At 40.9% G+C, this 20,297-nt stretch overlaps 1 protein-coding gene across 9 annotated transcripts in view; it reads right to left on the bottom strand.

The window, feature by feature from the left end:
- The window catches only part of UNC13B (unc-13 homolog B), a 186,961-nt gene extending 176,068 nt beyond the window's left edge, over positions 1–10,893 (bottom strand). For all 9 annotated transcript variants that reach the window (XM_046677335.1, XM_046677343.1, XM_046677372.1 and 6 more), the window contains exon 1: positions 10,645–10,893. In XM_046677335.1, the coding sequence (XP_046533291.1) occupies positions 10,645–10,666 (22 nt within the window). In that variant the 5' untranslated portion in view covers positions 10,667–10,893. The remainder of the gene's footprint in view (positions 1–10,644) is intronic.
- Between the last annotated feature and the right edge of the window lie 9,404 nt (positions 10,894–20,297).

The following is a 20,297-nucleotide window of genomic DNA, read 5'->3' as shown; positions in this document are numbered from 1 at the left end:
AGAAGAATAAAATAATTTCCCTTATGGAGTTGAACACAAAATTCTACCACATGCCTACATTTTTATTCCATTTCTCAGTAACCACAGAAAGGATGAAAATAAGGCAGGAAATGCAAAGCTGGTTATCTAGCTTTCCTCACCAAAAGCAGCTACACCTAGGTATTCTATACAGAAGGAAACAGGGCTTATTTTTCAAGAGCCCTAGGAAAATGAAATTTCACTGCTTTTCTGTGACAGTTCAAATCTCATGAAGAAATCTTAATTTACGTTCAATCTAAATTACTCCTGCTATAACTTAAGTGCCTCCAATTCCTCCCCCACTCAATCCAATCTACACACTGTCAGTAGATTAATAAATACACTAAAGCAGTGCTTTCATCATGTCAGGTAGATTCAAATTTAACAAACCCATAATCATGACACTGTCTCAGCCACTGTGAGATGTATTATTCCACTTAATCTTTACAACAATCCTATTAGGCAGGATATCTGAATGGTTTTTAAGTGTCTTGCACAAGGTGCTTATTAGTTGCAGAGGTGAAGAAGAAACAGGAGAGAAATCAAACAAATACCTGACTGGGTAATCAATATCAACATTACCAATGAGAGACAGACAGACAACATGTGCTTTCTGATGTGATACCCTGAGAAGGACACATCAACTATGTAGTACTTCAATTGAGGATGCTTTACATCAGACAAACCCAAAATGAGGAACATTCTACTAAGAAAAAAGAGGGGATTGTATTCTGAACAAAATGCCAATGTTATTAAAAAAAAAAAAAAATTTAAGGCTGTGGAAATGTTCCATATTGAAGAAGGCTAAAGAGACATGACCACTAAATGTAATACCAACTCTTAGACTGAATTCTGTACTAGAAGGGAAAAATGCTATAATGGACATTCAACAGTTGGGACAATTGACAAAACTGGAATATAAATGGCAGATTAAAAAAAAAGTACTGTGTCATTGCTAAATTTATCGAAGGAGATAACTGTACTGTGGTTACGTCAGAGACTATCTTTACTCTTAGGAAACACACCATGAAGTATTTAGGGGGTAAAGAGCCATGATGTCTGTAACTTACCCTCAAATGTCTGTCCTTTGTGTTTTTATTTTTGCAACTTTTCTGTAAGTCTGAAACTATTTCTAGTTAAAAAAAAAATTACCAACATGTGAAAATGGAGCTCAATGAAAAAAAGAAAAAGGGGGTGGGGAAACTGGCCAAACAGTATATAACTGTATGGGGGAAAAGGCTAACAGACCCACTTCAAAATATTAACAGTGAGAGGCTCCTAATGGTCAAAGATGGACAATTTGCATATCAATAAGGATAACAACACAAGGACTGAAACACATCAAATATGCTTAAATCCATGACTTCATAACAATACTGAAAACAATAGCAACTAATTGGTCACTGCTGGAGGATGCTAAGGGACTAAATCACTATTTTTGAAAAGCTGTAAATAAAAGAAAAGAATCAAGCATTTATCCTGACTTTCCTATAAAATCCACTTTGGGGGGCTGGCCCAGTGGTGCAGCGGTTAAGTTGACACGTTCCACTTTGGTGGCCCAGGATTCGCCAGTTGGGATCCCGGGTACGGACATGGCACCACTTGGCAAGCCATGCTGTGGTAGGAGTCCCACATATAAAGTAGAGGAAGACAGGCACAGATGTTAGCTCAGGGCCAGTCTTCCTCAGCAAAAAGAGGAGGATTGGCAACAGTTAGCTCAGGGCTAATCTCTCCCCCCGCAAAAAAAAACCCACTTAGTAGCTAAATAGTAAGTATGGGGAAGTTCCTCTTTATTGAAATATTCTAGCTAATAAATGAAAAAGGAATGATTATATTAGACTATCACCATTTTGCGGCCCCTAATGAATTGGCAGACTAGACATTAAGCATCAACAGGCACTAACATCAGAAGAAAAAAAGAGAGAGAGAAAGAGGGACAACCAGATATCCTGGGCCCTCTGATGAAGAACCCAACACCATCCATTAAGTTGCCTTCACCAAAAAAGAACAGAAGAGAAAAGAAAAACAATCTCATCAAGCCTCTAAATCTAACATCAACATTACAGGAAACATTCAAGACTCAAGAACATATTAAACTACACCACAGGGATACAATCAGCAAAATCCAGACTGGAAACAAGACAAATGATCCAGCTTCTTCAAGAAATAAATTGCAAAGAACAAAGAGAGTAAGAGGGATGAAGATGAAACCTATAGATTAAAAGAGACATAAAAGATCTATCAACCAATAGCAGTGTGTAGACTTTATTATGGTCCTGATTCAAACACCCAAACAGTAAAAAAAAAAAAAAAGAAAAATACTGTAACATTTATGAACCAAGTGGAAATTCAAACACTGGATGTTTAATGGAATTAAGGAATTTTCTAAAATGTGATATTGGTTTTGTGGTTATTTTTTTTTAAATCTTTATCTTCTGGAGATACATACTGAAATATTTATAGATGAAGTAATATGATATATGGATTTACTTCAAAATAATACAGAAAGGAGGGAGACCGGATGAGGTTACTAAAGAAATAAGAGCTGATAAATGTTGAAGCTGGGTGACAGGAACCTGTAGGTTCAATATACTGTTCTATCTACTTTCACATGTTTTAAATTCTCCATAATAAAAAAAGTTTAAGGCACCGACCCTATGGCCTAGTGGTTAAGTCTGACACGCCCCACTTTGGCAGCCCAGGTGTGGACCTACACCACTCACTGGCAGCAGCCCACATACAAAATAGAAGAAGACTGGCACAGATGTTAACCCAGGGTGAGTCTTGCCAAATTTAAAAAAAAGTTTAAGAAACAACCACTCGGCCATGGGGCCAGCCCCATTCTTTAAGTTCACACACTCTGCTTCGGCAGCCCAGGATTTCGCTGTTTGGGATCCTGGGTGTGGCTACAGCACCGCCCGTCAAGCCAAGCTTAGGCAGCATCCCACGTGCCACAACTAGAAAGACTCACAACTAAAAATATACAACTATGTACCAGGGGGCTTTGGGGAGAAAAAGGAAAAACAAAATCTTTAAAAAAAAAAAAACAAACAAAATTAACAGTAGTATTGTGGGATGAGATTTTAAGTGATTTTTAGTTTTTGTCCTGTGTTCTATTTTACCTTAGCAATTTCCCATATTCTCAAGTTGTCTTCATTAGGCCTCTACTGCTGCCTATAAGCTCTGTGAAGGCAGAGACCATATCTGTCTAGTTCACCTCTGTATTCTCAGGGTGCCTAATGGTGCCTGACATATACAAAGCTGATAAATACCTGCTGAATGAAGTAATTACTTCTCTCTTTAGAACAATGGTATTTCTTTTTAAAAGTATGTAATGCCACTAAGTCCAGTGGCTAGGCTATTATCTTTGTTCAGAATCATAAACATAAACTCAATAATTCTTTCAATAAAATCATGGCCACAAATTTTAGTCTTCGATGTGAGAAACTGTTTTGAATATAACGGCTCTCTCCAGGTCATTAAAAAAAAAACACAGACATTACCAAGCCTGGATTAACATGTAAAAAATATATATTAATGCCTGTAAAGTGGTTTGATAAACTGGCCAAATGCTGAGAACTAAGAGCCATTCAATTACCTTTTTTAAAAAATGAATATTAGAAATACAGTTACTAGGAAGGTAAATTGGTAGGCTTTGGGAAACTATTTTATATTATCAACCACAGTTGAATATATACATAACCACTGACCCAGAAATTTTAATCCCAGATATATATACATCCATCAGAAATACATACAAGGTAGGATCAAAAGATACCAAAAAAAAGTACAAGAGCATTTGGAGTGGTATTATAAAGGACAGTCCAAGAGGGAAAAAATGTCCAGCAAAGGTAAACAAATTGTGGTATATTCATACAGTGAATGACAATCACAGCAATGACAATCACTGAATTACTGCTATGTGCAACAAGTGGAAGCATCTGACAAGAATAATGTTAAAGCAAAAGAAACCAGCCCCAAAGAAATATTGTATAATTCCATTTATGAAATGTTCAATGTCAATTATATTTCAATAAAAAAAAGTTCCGGGCCGGCCCCGCGGCCGAGTGGTTAAGTTCACATGCTCCGCTCTGGCAGCCCAGAGTTTCACCAGTTGAGATCTCGGCACAGACATGGCACCGCTGATCAGGCCACGCTGATGCGGTGTCCCACATAGCAGAGCCAAAAGGACCTCCAACTAGAATATACAACTATGTACTAGGGGGCTTTTGGGAGAAGAAGAAAAAAAAAGTTCAAAAATAAGCAAAACTTAATTAGACTTTTGGTGGTTATCACTTTGTAGTGTACATGCATGTTGAATTGTAATGTTATACACCTTAAACTTATATAATGTTAAATAATTTTACCTAAAAAACAAAAGAGGTAAAATTTAATGCTTGATTTTGCTATAAACCTAAAACTGCTCTAAAAAAATAAAGTTCACTAACAAAAAAGAAAAATCAAGCTACACTACTCTATGGTGTTGGAGTCAGATAATGTTACCTCTGGGAAAGTAGGAGGCAGTAATGACTGAGAGAATGGGTAAGGTGGGCTTCTGGGGTGTTGATAGTGTTCTTCTTGACCTAGGCTGTGGTTCACTTTGTGATAATTCAATGGGCCATACAGTTAAGATTTGTGTAAGATTTTTTAGGGGCCGGCCCAGTGGTTCAGTGGTTCAGTGCGCACGTTCCACTTCGGCGGCCTGACGTTCGCCAGTTCGGATCCCGGTGCGGACATGGCACCGCTTGGTAAGCCATGCTGTGGTACGCAACCCACATATGAAGTAGGGGAAGATGGGCATGGATGTTAGCTCAGGGCCAGTCTTCCTCAGCAAAAAGAGGAAGATTGGCAGCAGATGTTAGCTCAGGGCTACTCTTCCTCAAAAAAAATTAATTAATTAAAAAAATAAAAGTTAGAAAAAATACTACAGTATTTCCCCACTCCAGCAGGAACTTAACTTATTCTGCTTATTCCAAGTCAGATCTAATAGCCCTAATGGATTCTGGGTTTATATAAGAAAGGAGATGTTTTAAGATCTATCCAGATTCCTTCAGCTCTTATCTACCATATAGATATGTGTCATAACGAGGCACAGAGAAGGCACTCAACAAATATTTACTAATGGTACACAGCCCAAACTTTAAACAAACTCACATAGCAAAGTCTAAAATACATGGCACAGGTAAAATAGGATTAAAAACTCAGCTTACTGGCCTAAAGAGTGCAACTTCCAGAAACCCCACTTTTAGAAACTAAGAAATTACAGAATGTACTGCTTATAAGGAAGAGAACAATTTATGACAACAGCTATCTATGGCAGGGGAAATTGGTCCTTTCCCACTTCAGTGCTGCCTGGCTCAGACAAGCCACAATCAACTTCCTGATGCCACAGCTAAGCAAAAAGAACCAAAGCAGCAACTCTGCTTGCTTAGGCAGGGACTGCTCAAACCACGATGCGATGGAAACCCAGCAGCAAGGAGTTCACTGAGGCAGATAACAACAATGTTGGGGGAAAAAATAAGATGAGAAGAAACTACTTAACCAATCTGTTCTTATGCCTGAAAACTCTAAAAATCATTACTATTCCTTCTTTCCACAGTAGTCGTAAACCAAACTACTATATCTTTGGGATCTCCCCCAGGGGCTGGAATCAATCCATAATCAATATGTGTCCTGAAGTGTCCACCAGAGTTCACCCTCTAAGAGTTTCCAGAAGTATCCTTTCAGTTAGTTAGAAGGCTAAGTGACGATAAATTATGATAAGCTTTTATAAGGGCAAGTCACAACATAAATCAACTTGGTACAGTTCTCAATATTGTTTTGTTCTGTTTTAAAAACACAAGTAATATATGTTCAATAGGGAAAATAATTTTTAAATAATACAAAGAAGATAAAAAAGAAAAGTACATGGAAATCACAGGTCAAACTTACAAGAACTGAGGTCTTTGGTCTTTTTGATAGGCATAAAATATTACCCACTGGTAAAAGACCTGACTCTAATAGAGGATGCTGATCTGAGAGATGGTGAGGCATTTGGTTTACTAATAGGTCCAGCTGAACATAATTTTTATGCCAAGAAAAAGAGCAATCACACAGGAAGTCCAAGTGAAAAGCTGATTGAGATGTCCAAATATAACAAAACCATCTGCAAGGACGTTCAGTGTAGCATTGTTTATAATAGCAAAATGAAAAAAGATTCTGAACGTCCATCAAGATGAAACTGGTTAAATGATGTATGTTCGCATAACGGAATACTCTGCATTCATTAAAAAGAACAATTTAGACTCACATAGCTGACAAGAAAATATATGAAGTTTTTTAAAAAGTTGAACAATACTGTATACATCCAATTGTAGAATCTATATACTCATATGTAACGAAAATTTCTAGATATGCAAGAAACAATACAGTAGTTACCTCTGGGGAGTGAGTATAGGGAATGCAGACAGGAGAACTTTTTCCCATCACTTCACCTTCTGAAGTGTTTCAATTTCTTATCATGAGTATATATTACTTTTATAATAAAACAAACAAAACAATGAAAGCAACTAAAGAAAGTTAATGGGGTTGGGAGGGTAGTAGGACTATGATGATTTTTATTTTCCTTTTTATACTTTTCTGCATTTTCTCAATTTTCTCTGATTAACAATATATTAGTACATATCGCTTTTGAAATCCCCAAAACTATTTTTGTTGATTTTTTTTTTTTTAACAAAGTCAAGTGCTGTCACTTGTGGTTCAAATTAGCACGGGGCAGGGGGACGGACAGCGAATCCACAGCTCAATGGTAAACACTGTGGCAATTACAAATATGTAAAGAATTCTCAAATGCTTATAATTTGTTTGGAGAAACTAGTCATGAACACTAAGACAACAAAAGTTAAAGAAAATCCTTGATTCACTTTACTGGAGTTGCTCATGTGGTACTAGCTCCTACAGAAGCAAAAAGATATCAGTCAATCTGAGGAAAGCTGTGCTATTTGAAGAAAAGCTAAGTGAATTCTATAAAAAGGTGGTTTCTTAAAATTCTTCAAGGCCAACACCCCACTCAATGCAGACCCCTCTTAGAACATCCTCACGACTCACTCAACCTTTGCTTGAAATGTCCTATGGCAAAAAATCCTCGTAAGTAATCCATTCCATTTGCTAAGAACAACCCTAATTGTTAAAAGTTCTTCCTTACATTAAGCTAAAATCTAATTTCTTATAATTTTCAATCATTAGTCAACTTGTCCCAATTCTGTCCTCTAGAGTGTTTTTTGAACAATTTTCATCTACTACTATGATCCTCTCCCTCTTAAATCTTCTCAAAACTAAACCTCTCAATTCCTCAAATGGTTTCTACACCCTTCATTATTCTAATCACTCTCCTCTGAAGAAATTCTAGTTTCTCAATGTACCTCTTAGAATCAAATACTCCAAGTGAACGCAAAATTCCAGATCTGATATGAACCAACACTATTACCTCCTTTGTCTGAGTCACCATGACCATAACACTACAAGACTAGTCACCAGGCAGTATACAACTCATTGCCAAATTAGTGGCACTGTTCAGACCATAACTAATTTACGTTTAAAGTTTAAGACTTTACAGAGTGTAAGGGAGAAAGAGATCACTGCAGACCAAGGAATTAAGGAAGTTCTCAACAAAGAAAGTAGAACGTAAGCTGGGAAAGGAAGAATACATTTTTGATAAGCAGAAAATATGGCAAGAATATTTCAGGAGATATGAATGCAGAAGAGTACAGAGGAAGGAATGAACAAAGTTAGTGCTAGAGCAAAGGATTTGTGTAAGGATAGGCAAGAATTAGAGCCAAAAAGGAGGGCTGAAGTGAGACTGTTGAGAGCCCCCACCCTGCAGGCAGTGAGGCATGATTAAAGGGTTAGAACAAGAAATTGACTTTTTTTTTTTTTTTGAGGAAGATTAGCCCTGAGCTAACTTCTGCCGCCAATCCTCCTCTTTTTTCTGAGGAAGACTGGCCCGGAGCTAACATGCATGCCCATCTTCCTCTACTTTATATGTGGGATGCCTACGTGCACACTTAACCACTGAGCCACCGGGCTGGCCCCAGAAATTGACTTCTTGATGGAGATGTTTGGGATGATTAAATCAATATTAGTTTGCCAATTTCTTTTTTTTTTTTAAGATTGGCACATATATTAGTTTGCCAATTTCTTTCTTTTTTTTTAAGATTGGCACATGAGCTAACATCTGTTGCCAATTCTCCTCCCCCTCTCCCTCCCCCTCCTCCTGCCTAAAGCCCTCCAGCACATAGCTGTATATTCTAGTTGTGAGCGCCTCTGGCTGTGCTATGTGAGATGCCACCTCAGCATGGCCTGCCATGTCCCTGCCCAGGGTCCAAACCGGCGAAACCCAGGGCCGCCAAAGTAGAGCGCACGAACTTAACCACTAGGCCACAGGGCCAGTCCCAGTTTGCCAATTTCTACATCAAGTTCACTACTGTTTGAACTTTGACTACATAGAAAAAGTTTCTAATTCAATTCTACTCCAAAATGAACTGAAATTGAGTTGTTATACAGTATCATTACACAGGCTTCTTCCAGAACATGAACAACATTCCTAACTACCAAAACATGATGCGAGAGGGGCCAGCCGGGTGGCACAGCGGTTAAGTGCCCACGATCTGCTTTGGCGGCCCGGAGTTCGCCGGTTCGGATCCCAGGTGCGGACATGGCACCGCTTGGCAAGCCACGCCCTGGCAGGCCTCCCACAAATAAAGTAGAGGAAGATGGGCATGGATGTTAGCTCAGGGCCAGCCTTCCTCAGCAAAAAGAGGAGGACTGGCAGCAGATGTTAGCTCAGGGTTAATCTTCCTCAAAAAAAAAATAACGCAAGGAATGTAATTGTGGCAAGATTTACTTTGATCCATTTCTGTAAGTTTCCCCAGGATGAATACTTTGCCATTTAACATGAATACTTCTATTCAAAGTAGCTGCTGTTTCAGTGATTAATCTTCAGGATCTCCATTCAAAGACAATGACCTGCTGGCTCCAATCCCCCTGGTTCAAAAGAAGAGAAATTTGACTAATGTAACATTAAAAGAGAAAGAGGTTAGCTAATAGCAGAATTTCTAGAGAATGAAAGCTGCCCGATATTAGAACAAATTAAAACAGCAGCAGCTCCTTCTCTGAAATTATTTAAACTCAAATAGCAATTTCTGGTTTAATAGTGCTCCTGCCTAAAGAGCCTTTCACAGGGACTAGCTCTGTAATTTCATGTGGTAGTAGAGATTTAAACTCTCCAAGAGACACTGCAAAACCCAACCTCTCCCAAATCCTGCTACTCAACAGCAGGGATCTAAAGGAATAAAGAGATTCCCAGCTGCTGAGAGGAAATGTCTTACTAAAAGCAATGCAGAATTCTCATTAATGAAAAATCAACCATGAAAGAAGAAAAATTCTGTCTCTCATAATCCCCGGAAATAGCCAAATCCATTTGGGGTTAATGCAGATTTAACAAAACAGTGGAAGAGAACAGAGCAAAGCAGTTCCGCTTTGCCAGCAGCTGGGGACACACTTATCAGAAAGATGACAAACAACAATGCTTCTAATCTCCTAGAGCCAAAAGAAACAGGAACTCAAACTACCTAGTAAAAGGTGCCAGGAAAAGGCTCTTGTGGATAAATTCTCTCTCTCACCCACAATCAAGCTGCCTTCTCCCATCTTGTTCAACACAGATATGACAGGCTGTAACTTGAACTTCCCAAGATCAAATTCAATGGTTAATCCAAACCCCGCTTTTTCTGATTAGATAAATCTCTAAAATCACAGTCCTTGCATTAATTCAAAACCAACACTGACCTTCTACTATGTCAGGCACCGGAATGGCAAAACCAGTAAAAAAAAAAAAAAAAAAGGTCTCTACCCTCATAAAGCTTAGTCCATGCACCTTGCCTCATCTTAAATCCCAAAGCTCTTGCCTTAAAATATTTTCTTAAATGGGTCAAGTGTCCTCAGTGAAAAAGCAATAAAGGCCCTTCACCTTTAGTTACTGTGATAGAAGTAAATAAATAAATCATACTTCCTATGCTCTGCTCCGAAAAGAGAGAAGCCAACACACCTTTCCAAGTCGAATATAGCAATAATCCTAGCCTGGACTACAGGGAAGGAGCAGGGGACAAAACAAGCAAGAGAGGGCGCAAGCCAAGAAATACACTGGAAGAACGGATGTGACAGCTGTCCCACTACGCGTTCAAAGAGTGATAAGAAGCACCTGCTCCCGAGCCGACGGGAGTTTCCCGGTGCAGTGAGAAGGAAGAAAAGAACGGGAGGCCGCCGCTGTCGGCAGACACCACCTGGCCGCGGCCTCCCAGCTCGTCCACTCTCGGACGGAGAGTCAGGCACAGTTTAACAGTATCGGAGCCTGCGAGCCAACAACAATGTCATATGGCCACCGGAATGGAGAGGTAACAGTCACTCACGGAAGCGTGAGGAAAAACAAGAGTGGAAAGAACTCTTGAAGCGTCGATAAATGAGCTAACATAACCGTGCCCCGAGCACCGACGGGAAGTGAAGTCTGGAACAGGCAGTGACCCGTCGTCCGGGACACGCGTGTGCGGAGCTCGCGGCGACCCCGGCCCAGCCCGGCCCAGTTCGCGCACTCACCGCGCACGCAGAGCAGCGACATGGCCGCGAGCCTGCGCGCCCCCGCCGCACCGCCGGCCCCTCGGTGCTCTCAGCAGGTGGCGCGGCTGCTCCCGCCGTCGGCCCCACGGGCCCGGCCGCGCCTCATGGTCCTCGTCTCAGGCAGCGTCCCGCCGCTCCGGTTCTCACTGTCTGAGCGGGCTCTCGACAGCCGTGAGCGCCGGCCGGCAGGCGGGGCCCTGGGCGCAGCACCTCGGCGCCATCGCGGGGAAGCGGGAGCGCCCGGGCCCCTCCCTCCGCTCCGCCCGAGACCGGGCGAGCGCCAGCCTCCCAGCCAATCAGCTCACGCCCAGTCCGCCGACCCCGCCCCCACGGGGCGTAGGAGGCGGGCGCCCTTCCGCTTTCCTGCGGGCGAGGGCGCCGGCAGCTCCGCCCACTAATGAGGCCTGCGGCGGGGCGGGCCGGGCCGGGCCGAGCCGGGGCGGGGCGGGCCGAGCCGGGGCGGGGCGGGCCGGGGCTCCCCGCGCCGGGTGAGGTGGCCTGAAGCGCTCTGCCCCTCCCACGCGGGCGGGGCTTCCACCCAAGGGCAGGTTCTCTTCAACCAAGAATTTCCACAGGACTTCCTTGAAGAGTCTATGCCTCAAAGCTGCCGGACTACGTACCGGTAGTAATTTAACAAGTGTAGTTTCAGTTAGCAACTACGGCAGAAAAGAAAATTGAGTGAGCATGAGCTAAAATGTCTGGAGACTTCAGTTCCTATCTCTTTTTTCATGCTCGCCATTGTATCTCCAGTATCTGTAATATCGCCCACTATAAAGTAATCAGTCTGTGAATATTTATTGAATGAAGAATAGAGGAAAGAGGCATTTTAAGCTGAAGACTTCTGGCAAGATGATGTATGTACATGCAAAGAAGTGAAAAAGCCCAGAGCAGAAAACAGGAAGACACATAGTATGATGTACAGATCCAACACCCCCTCCACCCCAAAATTCTGATTTAATTGGTTTAGGGTCGAGCTCAGGCATCCTATTTTTCAAAGCTCCCTCGATGATTCTAATGTGATGCCAGGGTTGAGCACCAATTAGACTAGGTGCATTCTAAGGCCTTATTAGCCCAGCTCAGGTTTCAGTATTTGCAAGCGCTTGGTCCCATAGGGTTCTGTCTGCCAGACCCAGGGAGTTTCTGTCAATCTAACAGGGTCTTTGCCCTCAAAAAGCAAAGCTAGCTACCATATGATTCCTCTCACTGGAATAGGTGCTATGAGAGAGCAACACTCTAAATGCTATAATTTGGAGCCTGGAGAAGTAAAGGAAAAGACTTGATCTTTCCAGTGTTTATCCAAATTTGGAGCAATACCCTGAGGAAGATTTTGAGCAGAGCTCAAATATCGCCTACTATAAAGTAATCAGTCCATGAATATTTACTGAGTGAAGAATAGAGGAAAGATAGGCATTTTAAGCTGAAGACTTCTGGCAAGATGATGTACGTACATGCGGAGAAGTGAAAAAGCCAAGAGCAGAAAACAGGAAGACACATAGTATGATGTACAGATCCTAGAAATACAGATCCTAGATGTACAGATACCAGAACTCAGCTGGCCTAGTCAATAGAGATGCCTGACCTTAAAGACAATGGGCATTCTCTGGACTGCTGGAGGTTGGAATACTTAGCTATTTAGCCCAGCTGTCATAAACAGCACTGACAAAGGAGTGGTGTAGGTCCGCACCCAGGAACTGAACCCAGGCTGCTGAAGCAGAGCACACCAAACTTAACCACTAGGCCACCAGGGCTAGCCTGAGAATATCCTTTCTTTTGTAGCAAACAATTGGGTAAGAAGGCAAGGGAGAGAGAGAATTTTAAAATCAGGCTGGCTAGAAGAATGATGCTACTGATAGATAGGAAATCCAGGAGGTAGGTTTGGGAAGAAAGACAGATTTCCTTTTGGACACATTTACTAAGTTTGAGATTGCATGGGATAACCTTGCACATACACCCATTAGACAGTAGGTGATGTAGAATTGGAGCCTAAGAGAGCAGTCCAGGCGAGAGGTAGAGATTTCAATCAATAAAGATACAACTACTTTAATCCCCATTTCATTGTTAAAGAAAAGAAGGCAAAACCAGAATGCAAACCCAGCCTTTTCTTTCACCAGAGCTCAGGCAGTTGGCCATAATGCTATATTGCCTCTCAAGTACTAGAGGAATTCAGCAGAAGCTGTAGAAGAAATCAAGATAGGCTTCACAAGGGAAGTAGCATGTGGAGGAGATGGATCTCAAAGTATGGATAGCATAGGACGTGCAAAGATGGAACAGAGGATATCCCATACACACAGAATAAGTAGCCCAAACAAATTGGGAAATGGAAAAATTAAACCTGTACAGGTAGCTCAGAGGAAGCTGCAAAGAATCTGAGAGTTGGAGCCATAAGATTATCAGGAGACTGTAGAATGAGAAGGGAGCAAAGGTCAGCTTATAGAGAACATCTATTTTTAAGGAATAGGAAGAAGAGACAGAAAAGGAGTTGTCAGAGAGGGAAAATAGGAAAATAAGCAAACCAATTGTAAATACTTCCATTATAAATCTTATCTTATTGAAGAGTAATTGCACATCTATTTTTCTTTAGACTCAGAGCTCCTCAACAGCAAAGGACATGTTTTGTCTATCCTTATCCCTAACACATAGCAGAACACCTAGCCAAAGTGCCCAAGAAAGATTTGTTGACTAATTGAATAAATGAATGAATTAATGAGTGAGAATGTTTTGAGAATCGGTTATTGTCAAAGATAAACAAAGTTGGACACTAGTCGAAGTGTTAAGGACAGATTTCAATCAGTTATACACTATTGTAATAGGGAAAATAGTCTGGTGCCTGTGCTTAGTCTGTGCAAAACTTCGATTTGCACAGAGGTGACTGGGTATTTTAAAGGGAGAATGAAGGAATAGGGAGGTGGTTGGGGCAGGGCAGTGCAGTAGAGTTAGAGAAGTGAAAAATTACAAAAATTGGGAAGTAGGGGCTTGGTCCACGCAAAACCCATCTGGGTTTGCTAACTGGTGTTATCAAAGTTAGGCTCCTACCCTCCCCCAGAGACTGAAATGGGGGCCCTATTTTCAGGTGTTGCCTGGAACAAACCGTAAATTGTTTTGGCAGCCTTGAGTTTTATCAGGCAGGTGCTTTAAGAGAGGCTAGATTCATCCTAGGGATGTGACCTTGAGCTGTTAGAAGCCATGTTAGTGTTTGTTCAAGTCTTTATAGGCCAAGGCTGAGGACAAGTCAAGAAGAGTGCTCAGAGGACCCTGACTAGAGTTTGGTTAACAAGAGAATCTTTGTCATTACTAAATATTGTTGAATGCTGTAGAGATTTCTTTTTAACAGCTTTATTGAAGTATAATTTATATATCATAAAATTCAGCTATTTTAAGTGTACAATTCAATTATTTTTTTAAAAAAATTTTTTATGGTATGCCTTTTTAATTTTTTCATTTTCATTTATTTATTTATTTTTTTTTTTTTTGAGGAAGATTAGCCCTGAGTTAACATCTGCTGCCAATCCTCCTCTTTTTGTTGAGGAAGGCTGGCCCTGAGCTAACATCCATGCCCATCTTCCTCTACTTTATTTGTGGGAGGCCTGCCAGAGCGTGGCTTGCCAAGTGATGCCATGTCCACACCTGGGATCCGAACCGGCGAACCCCAGGCCGCCAAAGCAGAACGTGCGCACTTAACCGTTGCACCACCAGGTCAGCTCCCAAATCAATGATTGTTAGTAAATTTTCAGAGTTGTCCAACCATCACCACAATCCTGTCTTTGAACATTTCCATTGCCCCCAAAAAGGTCCCTTGTACCCATCTGCAGTCACTCTCTGTTCCCATCCCCAGCCCCAGGCAATCACTAATCTACTCTCTGCCTCTATAGATTTGCATTTTTGTACCTTTCATATAAATGGAACTATACAATGACACAAAGACTCTATGTCTTTTGTGTCTGGCTTCATTCACCCAGCATAATATTTTTGAGATTCATTAATATCGCAACATTTATCAATATTTCACTCCTTTTTATTGATAAATAGTATTCTATTGCATGGACAGAATTTTGTTTATCTATTCACCAGCTGGTGGACATTTCAGTTGTTTCCATTTGGGGGCTATTAAGAATAATGCTCCCGTGAATAATCACATATAGATTTGTCTGTGAACTTAAGAAACTGTCAAACTCTTTTCCAAAGTGGCAACACCATATTTCATTCCCACCAGCAATGTATAAGGATTCTAGTTTCTCCACATCCCTACCAACACTTGGTATTATCTGTGTTTCTGATTGTAACCATTCTACATGTGTATGTATGTAGTGGTATCTCATGGTTTTAATTTGCATTTCCCCAATGGTAAATGATGTTGACACCTTTTCATGTGCTTTTTAGCCATTCATATATCTTCTTTGGTGAATGACTTCTATTTAAGTATTTTGCCCATTTTTTAACTAGGTTATTTGTCTTCTAATTATACTGCAAAGATTTTGAGGATTGGGGGGCCAGCCCGGTGGTGCAGTGGTTAAGTTCACACATTCTGCTTTGGCAGCCCCGGGCTTCGCCAGTTCGGATCCTGGGTGTGGACATGGCACCGCTTGGCAAGCCATGCTGTGGCAGGCCTCCCACAATAAAGTAGAGGAAGATGGGCACGGATGTTAGCTCAGGGCCAGTCTTCCTCAGAAAAAAGGGGAGGATTGGCAGCAGATGTTAGCTCAGGGCAAATCTTCCTCAAAAAAAAAAAAAAAAGATTTTGAGGATTGAGCAAAGCTTTTGTATTTGGCAATTTGTAATTACTGCTATGGTAGACAACAGTCATTTGGGGAACTTCCCAACATCTATTTTTTTTTTATTGCAGTAACATTGGATTATAACATATAGCTTTCAGATGTACATCGTAATATATTTTGAATTCTGTGTAGATTATATCATGTTCACCACCCAAAAACTAATTATAGTCCATCACCACACATGTGACCCTAATCACCCCTTTTGCCTTCCCTCATCCCCCATTCCAACATCTTTTAAACATATTCACACTTTTCTAGAATCTAGAAATTCATTTTCCCAGTTTCCTGCTGCCTCCCTTCCCCCACCCTCAGACTTCAAACCAGAAGAAGCCACATGAGGAGGCAAGCGCCCTGTGGTATGCATTTTCAGGAGAAGGCACTGTTTGGGCCTCCAACTTTCACAGTCAGTAGTGATGGATGGTCTGGTGTAAGTAATTGATCTCTGCCACATTTGCTGTGTGGTCTGTGCTCAAGGCAATGGCAATGAGGCCCTTTTGGTGCAGTATAATTTGGGTACATCTTGTTCTTGACTGCTTAGCCTCCAAGCCTCCCAGAGATTATATGAATTTCCCGCTATCCCTAATTTTTTCTGCCTAAACTAGCTGAAGTGGATTCTACTGTTTGCAAGTAAGAATCTTAACTGAGGGGCCGGCCCTGTGGCTGAGTGGTTAAGTTCTCATGCTCTGCTTCGGAGGCCCAGGGTTTTGCCAGTTCGGATCCTGGGCACAGACTTAGCACTGCTTACCAAGCCATGCTGAGGTGGCGTCCCACATAGCACAACTAGAAGGACCCACAACTAAAAATATACAACTATGTACTGGGGGGCTTTGGGGAAAAAAAGGAAAAATAAAATCTTTAAAAAAAAAAAGAATCTTAACTGATATAACAGGTGAAACTTGAAGGGCTTCAAGGCAGAGCCTGAATCCATACTGAAAAGGGATAAGAAGTAAAAGTAAGTTGTAGACACTCCTTTAAAATGTCTAATATTTAGGAGAAAATTCATTAACCTATAACAAATACAAAAGAAACTGCAAACTAAAATAACCAAGAAATAACTTTGAACCTATAAAATCAGCAAAATTAGAGAAAAGTTATAAATCCCAAAGCAGCAAAACTAGAGTAGAGATGTTACTCTTGTGCCTAAAATCCACAACTTTGCCTGGCATTTTTGAAACTCAGTAAATATTGTGAAATGAATAAAATTCCACTTGTGGGAATATATTCCATGAAAATAACTCAAATAAAGGGGGAAAACCATATGCAAAAATATATTTGTGTATGGGGCTGGCCAGTGGCGCAGTGGTTAAGTGTGCATGTTCCGCTTCGGCGGCCCAGGGTTCGCCGGTTGGGATCCCGGGTGCGGACATGGCACCACTTGGCACACCATGCTGTGGTAGGCATCCCACATATAAAGTGGAGGAAGATGGGCACGGATGTTAGCTCAGGGCCAGTCTTCCTGAGCAAAAGGAGGAGGATTGGCAGCAGTTAGCTCAGGGCTAATCTTCCTCAAAAATTAAAAATAAAAATAAAAATATATTTGTGTAAGCATTATCTAAGTAGTGAAATCTGAAAATCAGAATGGCCAACAATTCAATGAATTACAATAAATCAATTTATTCATTCCTATCAAATATTTACTGAATACCTATTTATGAGTAACACCATAATCTTATACAAGTGGATAAATATTAGAAGAGGAGGCCATACAAGAGATGTAGGGATTCAGCCATTCAAGAAAAACTTACTTTAAAAAAAGAAAAATTTATTCAACATCTACTAAATACCACATATAGTGCTAACTATAGATACAAAGAAGAACAAACCATTACATCAAAGAATGCACAGTCTGGGGATGAACCGACAGTGAAAAGTGTTGTAATCATGGCTAAGGTGAAGAAGGGGATTGTTTGCACGCATGTACCTAGGGGTTTTAAGACTGTTTAAATACTTAAGAAGTTGGAATTTTTTTAACTTAGCAAATACATACAGACTTACGTTTACCTTCAAGAATAGACAGGAATATATACTTTTCTTCATGAGCTTAAGACTAAGACAAATGAAATAGCTTGGTTAATTGGAATCCACAAATGATCCCTAAAACTCACTTTAGCCAAATTTCGAACCTCTGTGTCTACCCCACTGTTCCCCAGGATGTCACGACAAAGGAACAGAATGAAATAGCAGAATAAGCCCTGAACCAGGCTTCTCAGTTCTACTATTACGTGCTAACTACAACGTACCAGATGTCAGGGCTGGACTGGATTTCAGAGGCCACCTAGTGCACCCTCAGGAGAATAAGATACAGACAGTGGAAGTAACTAGCCAGGATCAACTGCAAAGTAAGCTTCTGAGTTTCACTTACCTAAGTTACATGGCTTTCATCACAGGGCCCCTGTAAGTCAAAAAAAAACAGCAAATATGACAGCATGAATAGTAAAACCCTTTGCAAACAAGATGAATTATCCTTGGAACCTGGGGCAAGGCCTCATGACGGATGCATGAAGCAGACATGAAACCCAGTCTGGGTGCTGCCAGTCCTCTCCCTATAGCTGACTTCTTATCTTGGTCTAGCCACATTGGCCTTCTTTATTTCCCTCAAAAGCACCAAATCCATTTATGCCTTAAGATTTCTGCACTTATTATTCCCATTGCAAGTACAGTCTGCCCCAAGATCTTTGCCCATCTGGTCCCTTCTTGTCATTCAGGCTTACCTCACAGATACCTCCTCAGTCATGCCTTCCCTGGTCACCCAAACTAATTGCATCCCTATCACTCTATCACATCATCTTTATAACATCATCTCATTTTTATCATAGTACTCCCTTAATTATCTATTACCCATTTTTACTGATTGCCTAGCTTCCCCATATAGAACATAGCCTTCATGAGGGAAGGGATGCGTGTTTCTCTCTATTGGAAAAAATTATCCAAGACTTGGAAACAAGCAAAAGAAATTACTGGGGTACTTTCAGTTTTAGTACTGGGTACTGTCTAGAGCAGAGACCAGCAAAGTTTTTCTTAAGGGACCATACACTAAATATTTAGGCTTTGTGGGCCACAAAAGCAAAATTCAGGCTATTATGTAAGTACTCATATAATTATCAGGAGAGAACACAAATTTCCACAATTTTTTAATCAATAACATTCAAAATAAAATAACTGAATACAATTTTTTGGTAATATAGGTCTACTAATGAGAAGGATGAAATTCTTTTGGGGGGCATTTATATTTTGCTTAGTTGGGGTTCAAAGTATCATCAAAATCAATTGCAAATGTTTATCTATTAATGCTGATCTGTAATGAGATTTTATGTATCTCATCTGTCTTTTCACACAGACAGGTTGCTGTGTATTGGTTTGATATGATTTCAAACCCACTTATTTATGACAAAAATGAAGGTTTTTTAAGAGTAAAGTTGTTTTGTAAGTACAGTTGTTTTTGATATGACTGATATAACCTATGTCAGGATGTCATCATGTCATCTGTTATCACTGATAAGCACTCAGTAGCTCAGCTGATGACAACACTGCTAGGGGGCTTATCAGTAAGAATATGTGGAGAAGCAACTATGGCAAGGTGACATTTAGGCTATAAATACACAAAATTTGTGAGAACTATTAAGAGCTTTCAGTTTGGGCAAGGTGACACTTTGCTGACCTAAACAGCTCTCTGAAGATCTTAAGACATTTGCTCCTGCCATAGCCAGGGCAGCTCTTTGGTCAGCAGTGGTGTTAAACTGTGCAGCAGTCTCAGGAAGAGCAGGGACATCCGATGGTCCCTGGAGCGATAACCTTCAGAGCAGCCTATCTTGCCCATCAACACCTGCTGCGATCATTCCCTAGCAACAAGCTCTAGCAACAAAGGACTTTTATTTTGTGTTGGCAGCTGGGCGTCTGTTCTCCACTGTCTCTCTGGAGAACCAGTCTCATAGAAAAGGTACATGTCAACTGAATTTAGATTTTATTTCTGTCATCTCCTCTTGCCTAGAAAATAGTGTGATTAATCTATCACTGGTTTGGAGTATATTATGTTATTTCTTTATTGGCTTATTAACAGACATTATTCTGTATGCTATCAGCTTGTGAAATTGTTGTAACTCCCATTGTGAACCTGTGTTAAAAAAAAATTGACAAAGACAGTCTCAGTCTCTGAGCAAAAATCTGCCCCCTAAAACAAAACATAGGTCCTTCCAAGAACTGACATCAGTCCATGAGCATGATACGGAACCTCTTAATCTCAAGTTCCTGTGCCTGATGTGCAGTAAGCCAATCACTGAGACACTGGTGCTTGGAGATGGAGAAAAGTTTATTTGAATTGGCCCAAAGAGAAGATGAGAGCATAGGTTCTCTTAAATCTTCCTTAACAAAAGAAGAAAGCAGGGGGTCTTTATAGAGCTAAGGGACTTGGGAAGAGCTTCAAAGAAACAAAGGCAAATCTGTGTTTCTTTCACACTGGAGTGAAAGAATAGGCCCTTGGGCAATCAGACTTCTGATTGCCACACAGCAGTCTCAGGAAGACAAGGGACATCTGAGTCCCTGGAGTGATAAACTTCAGAGGAGCCTATCTTTGCATCAGTGGTAGCTGGGAGCTGGTTATCAGGTGATGGCAACTTCCTTAAAGGCATTCTTTTTGTTCTGCAAAACAAGCTCATAAATCCTTGTGACCTTTGAGTCATCGCTCAGCTTAAAGAAGAAAACAGCAAATTAACAGATTAACTTCTTTTCTTCTGTGTCTGTGTTAGGAAGAAGGTTGAAGTGTAATCATGTTCTTTTTTGGTGAGGAAGATTGGCCCTGAGCTAAAATCTGTTGCCAGTGTAGGGGAGGAGGACATTTCCTCTCCCCAAATGGGGGTTCGTCTG

Source organism: Equus quagga, chromosome 1, assembly GCF_021613505.1.
Source record: "Equus quagga isolate Etosha38 chromosome 1, UCLA_HA_Equagga_1.0, whole genome shotgun sequence".
Lineage (NCBI taxonomy): Eukaryota > Metazoa > Chordata > Mammalia > Perissodactyla > Equidae > Equus > Equus quagga.
This window is presented reverse-complemented; position numbering and strand designations above follow the sequence as displayed.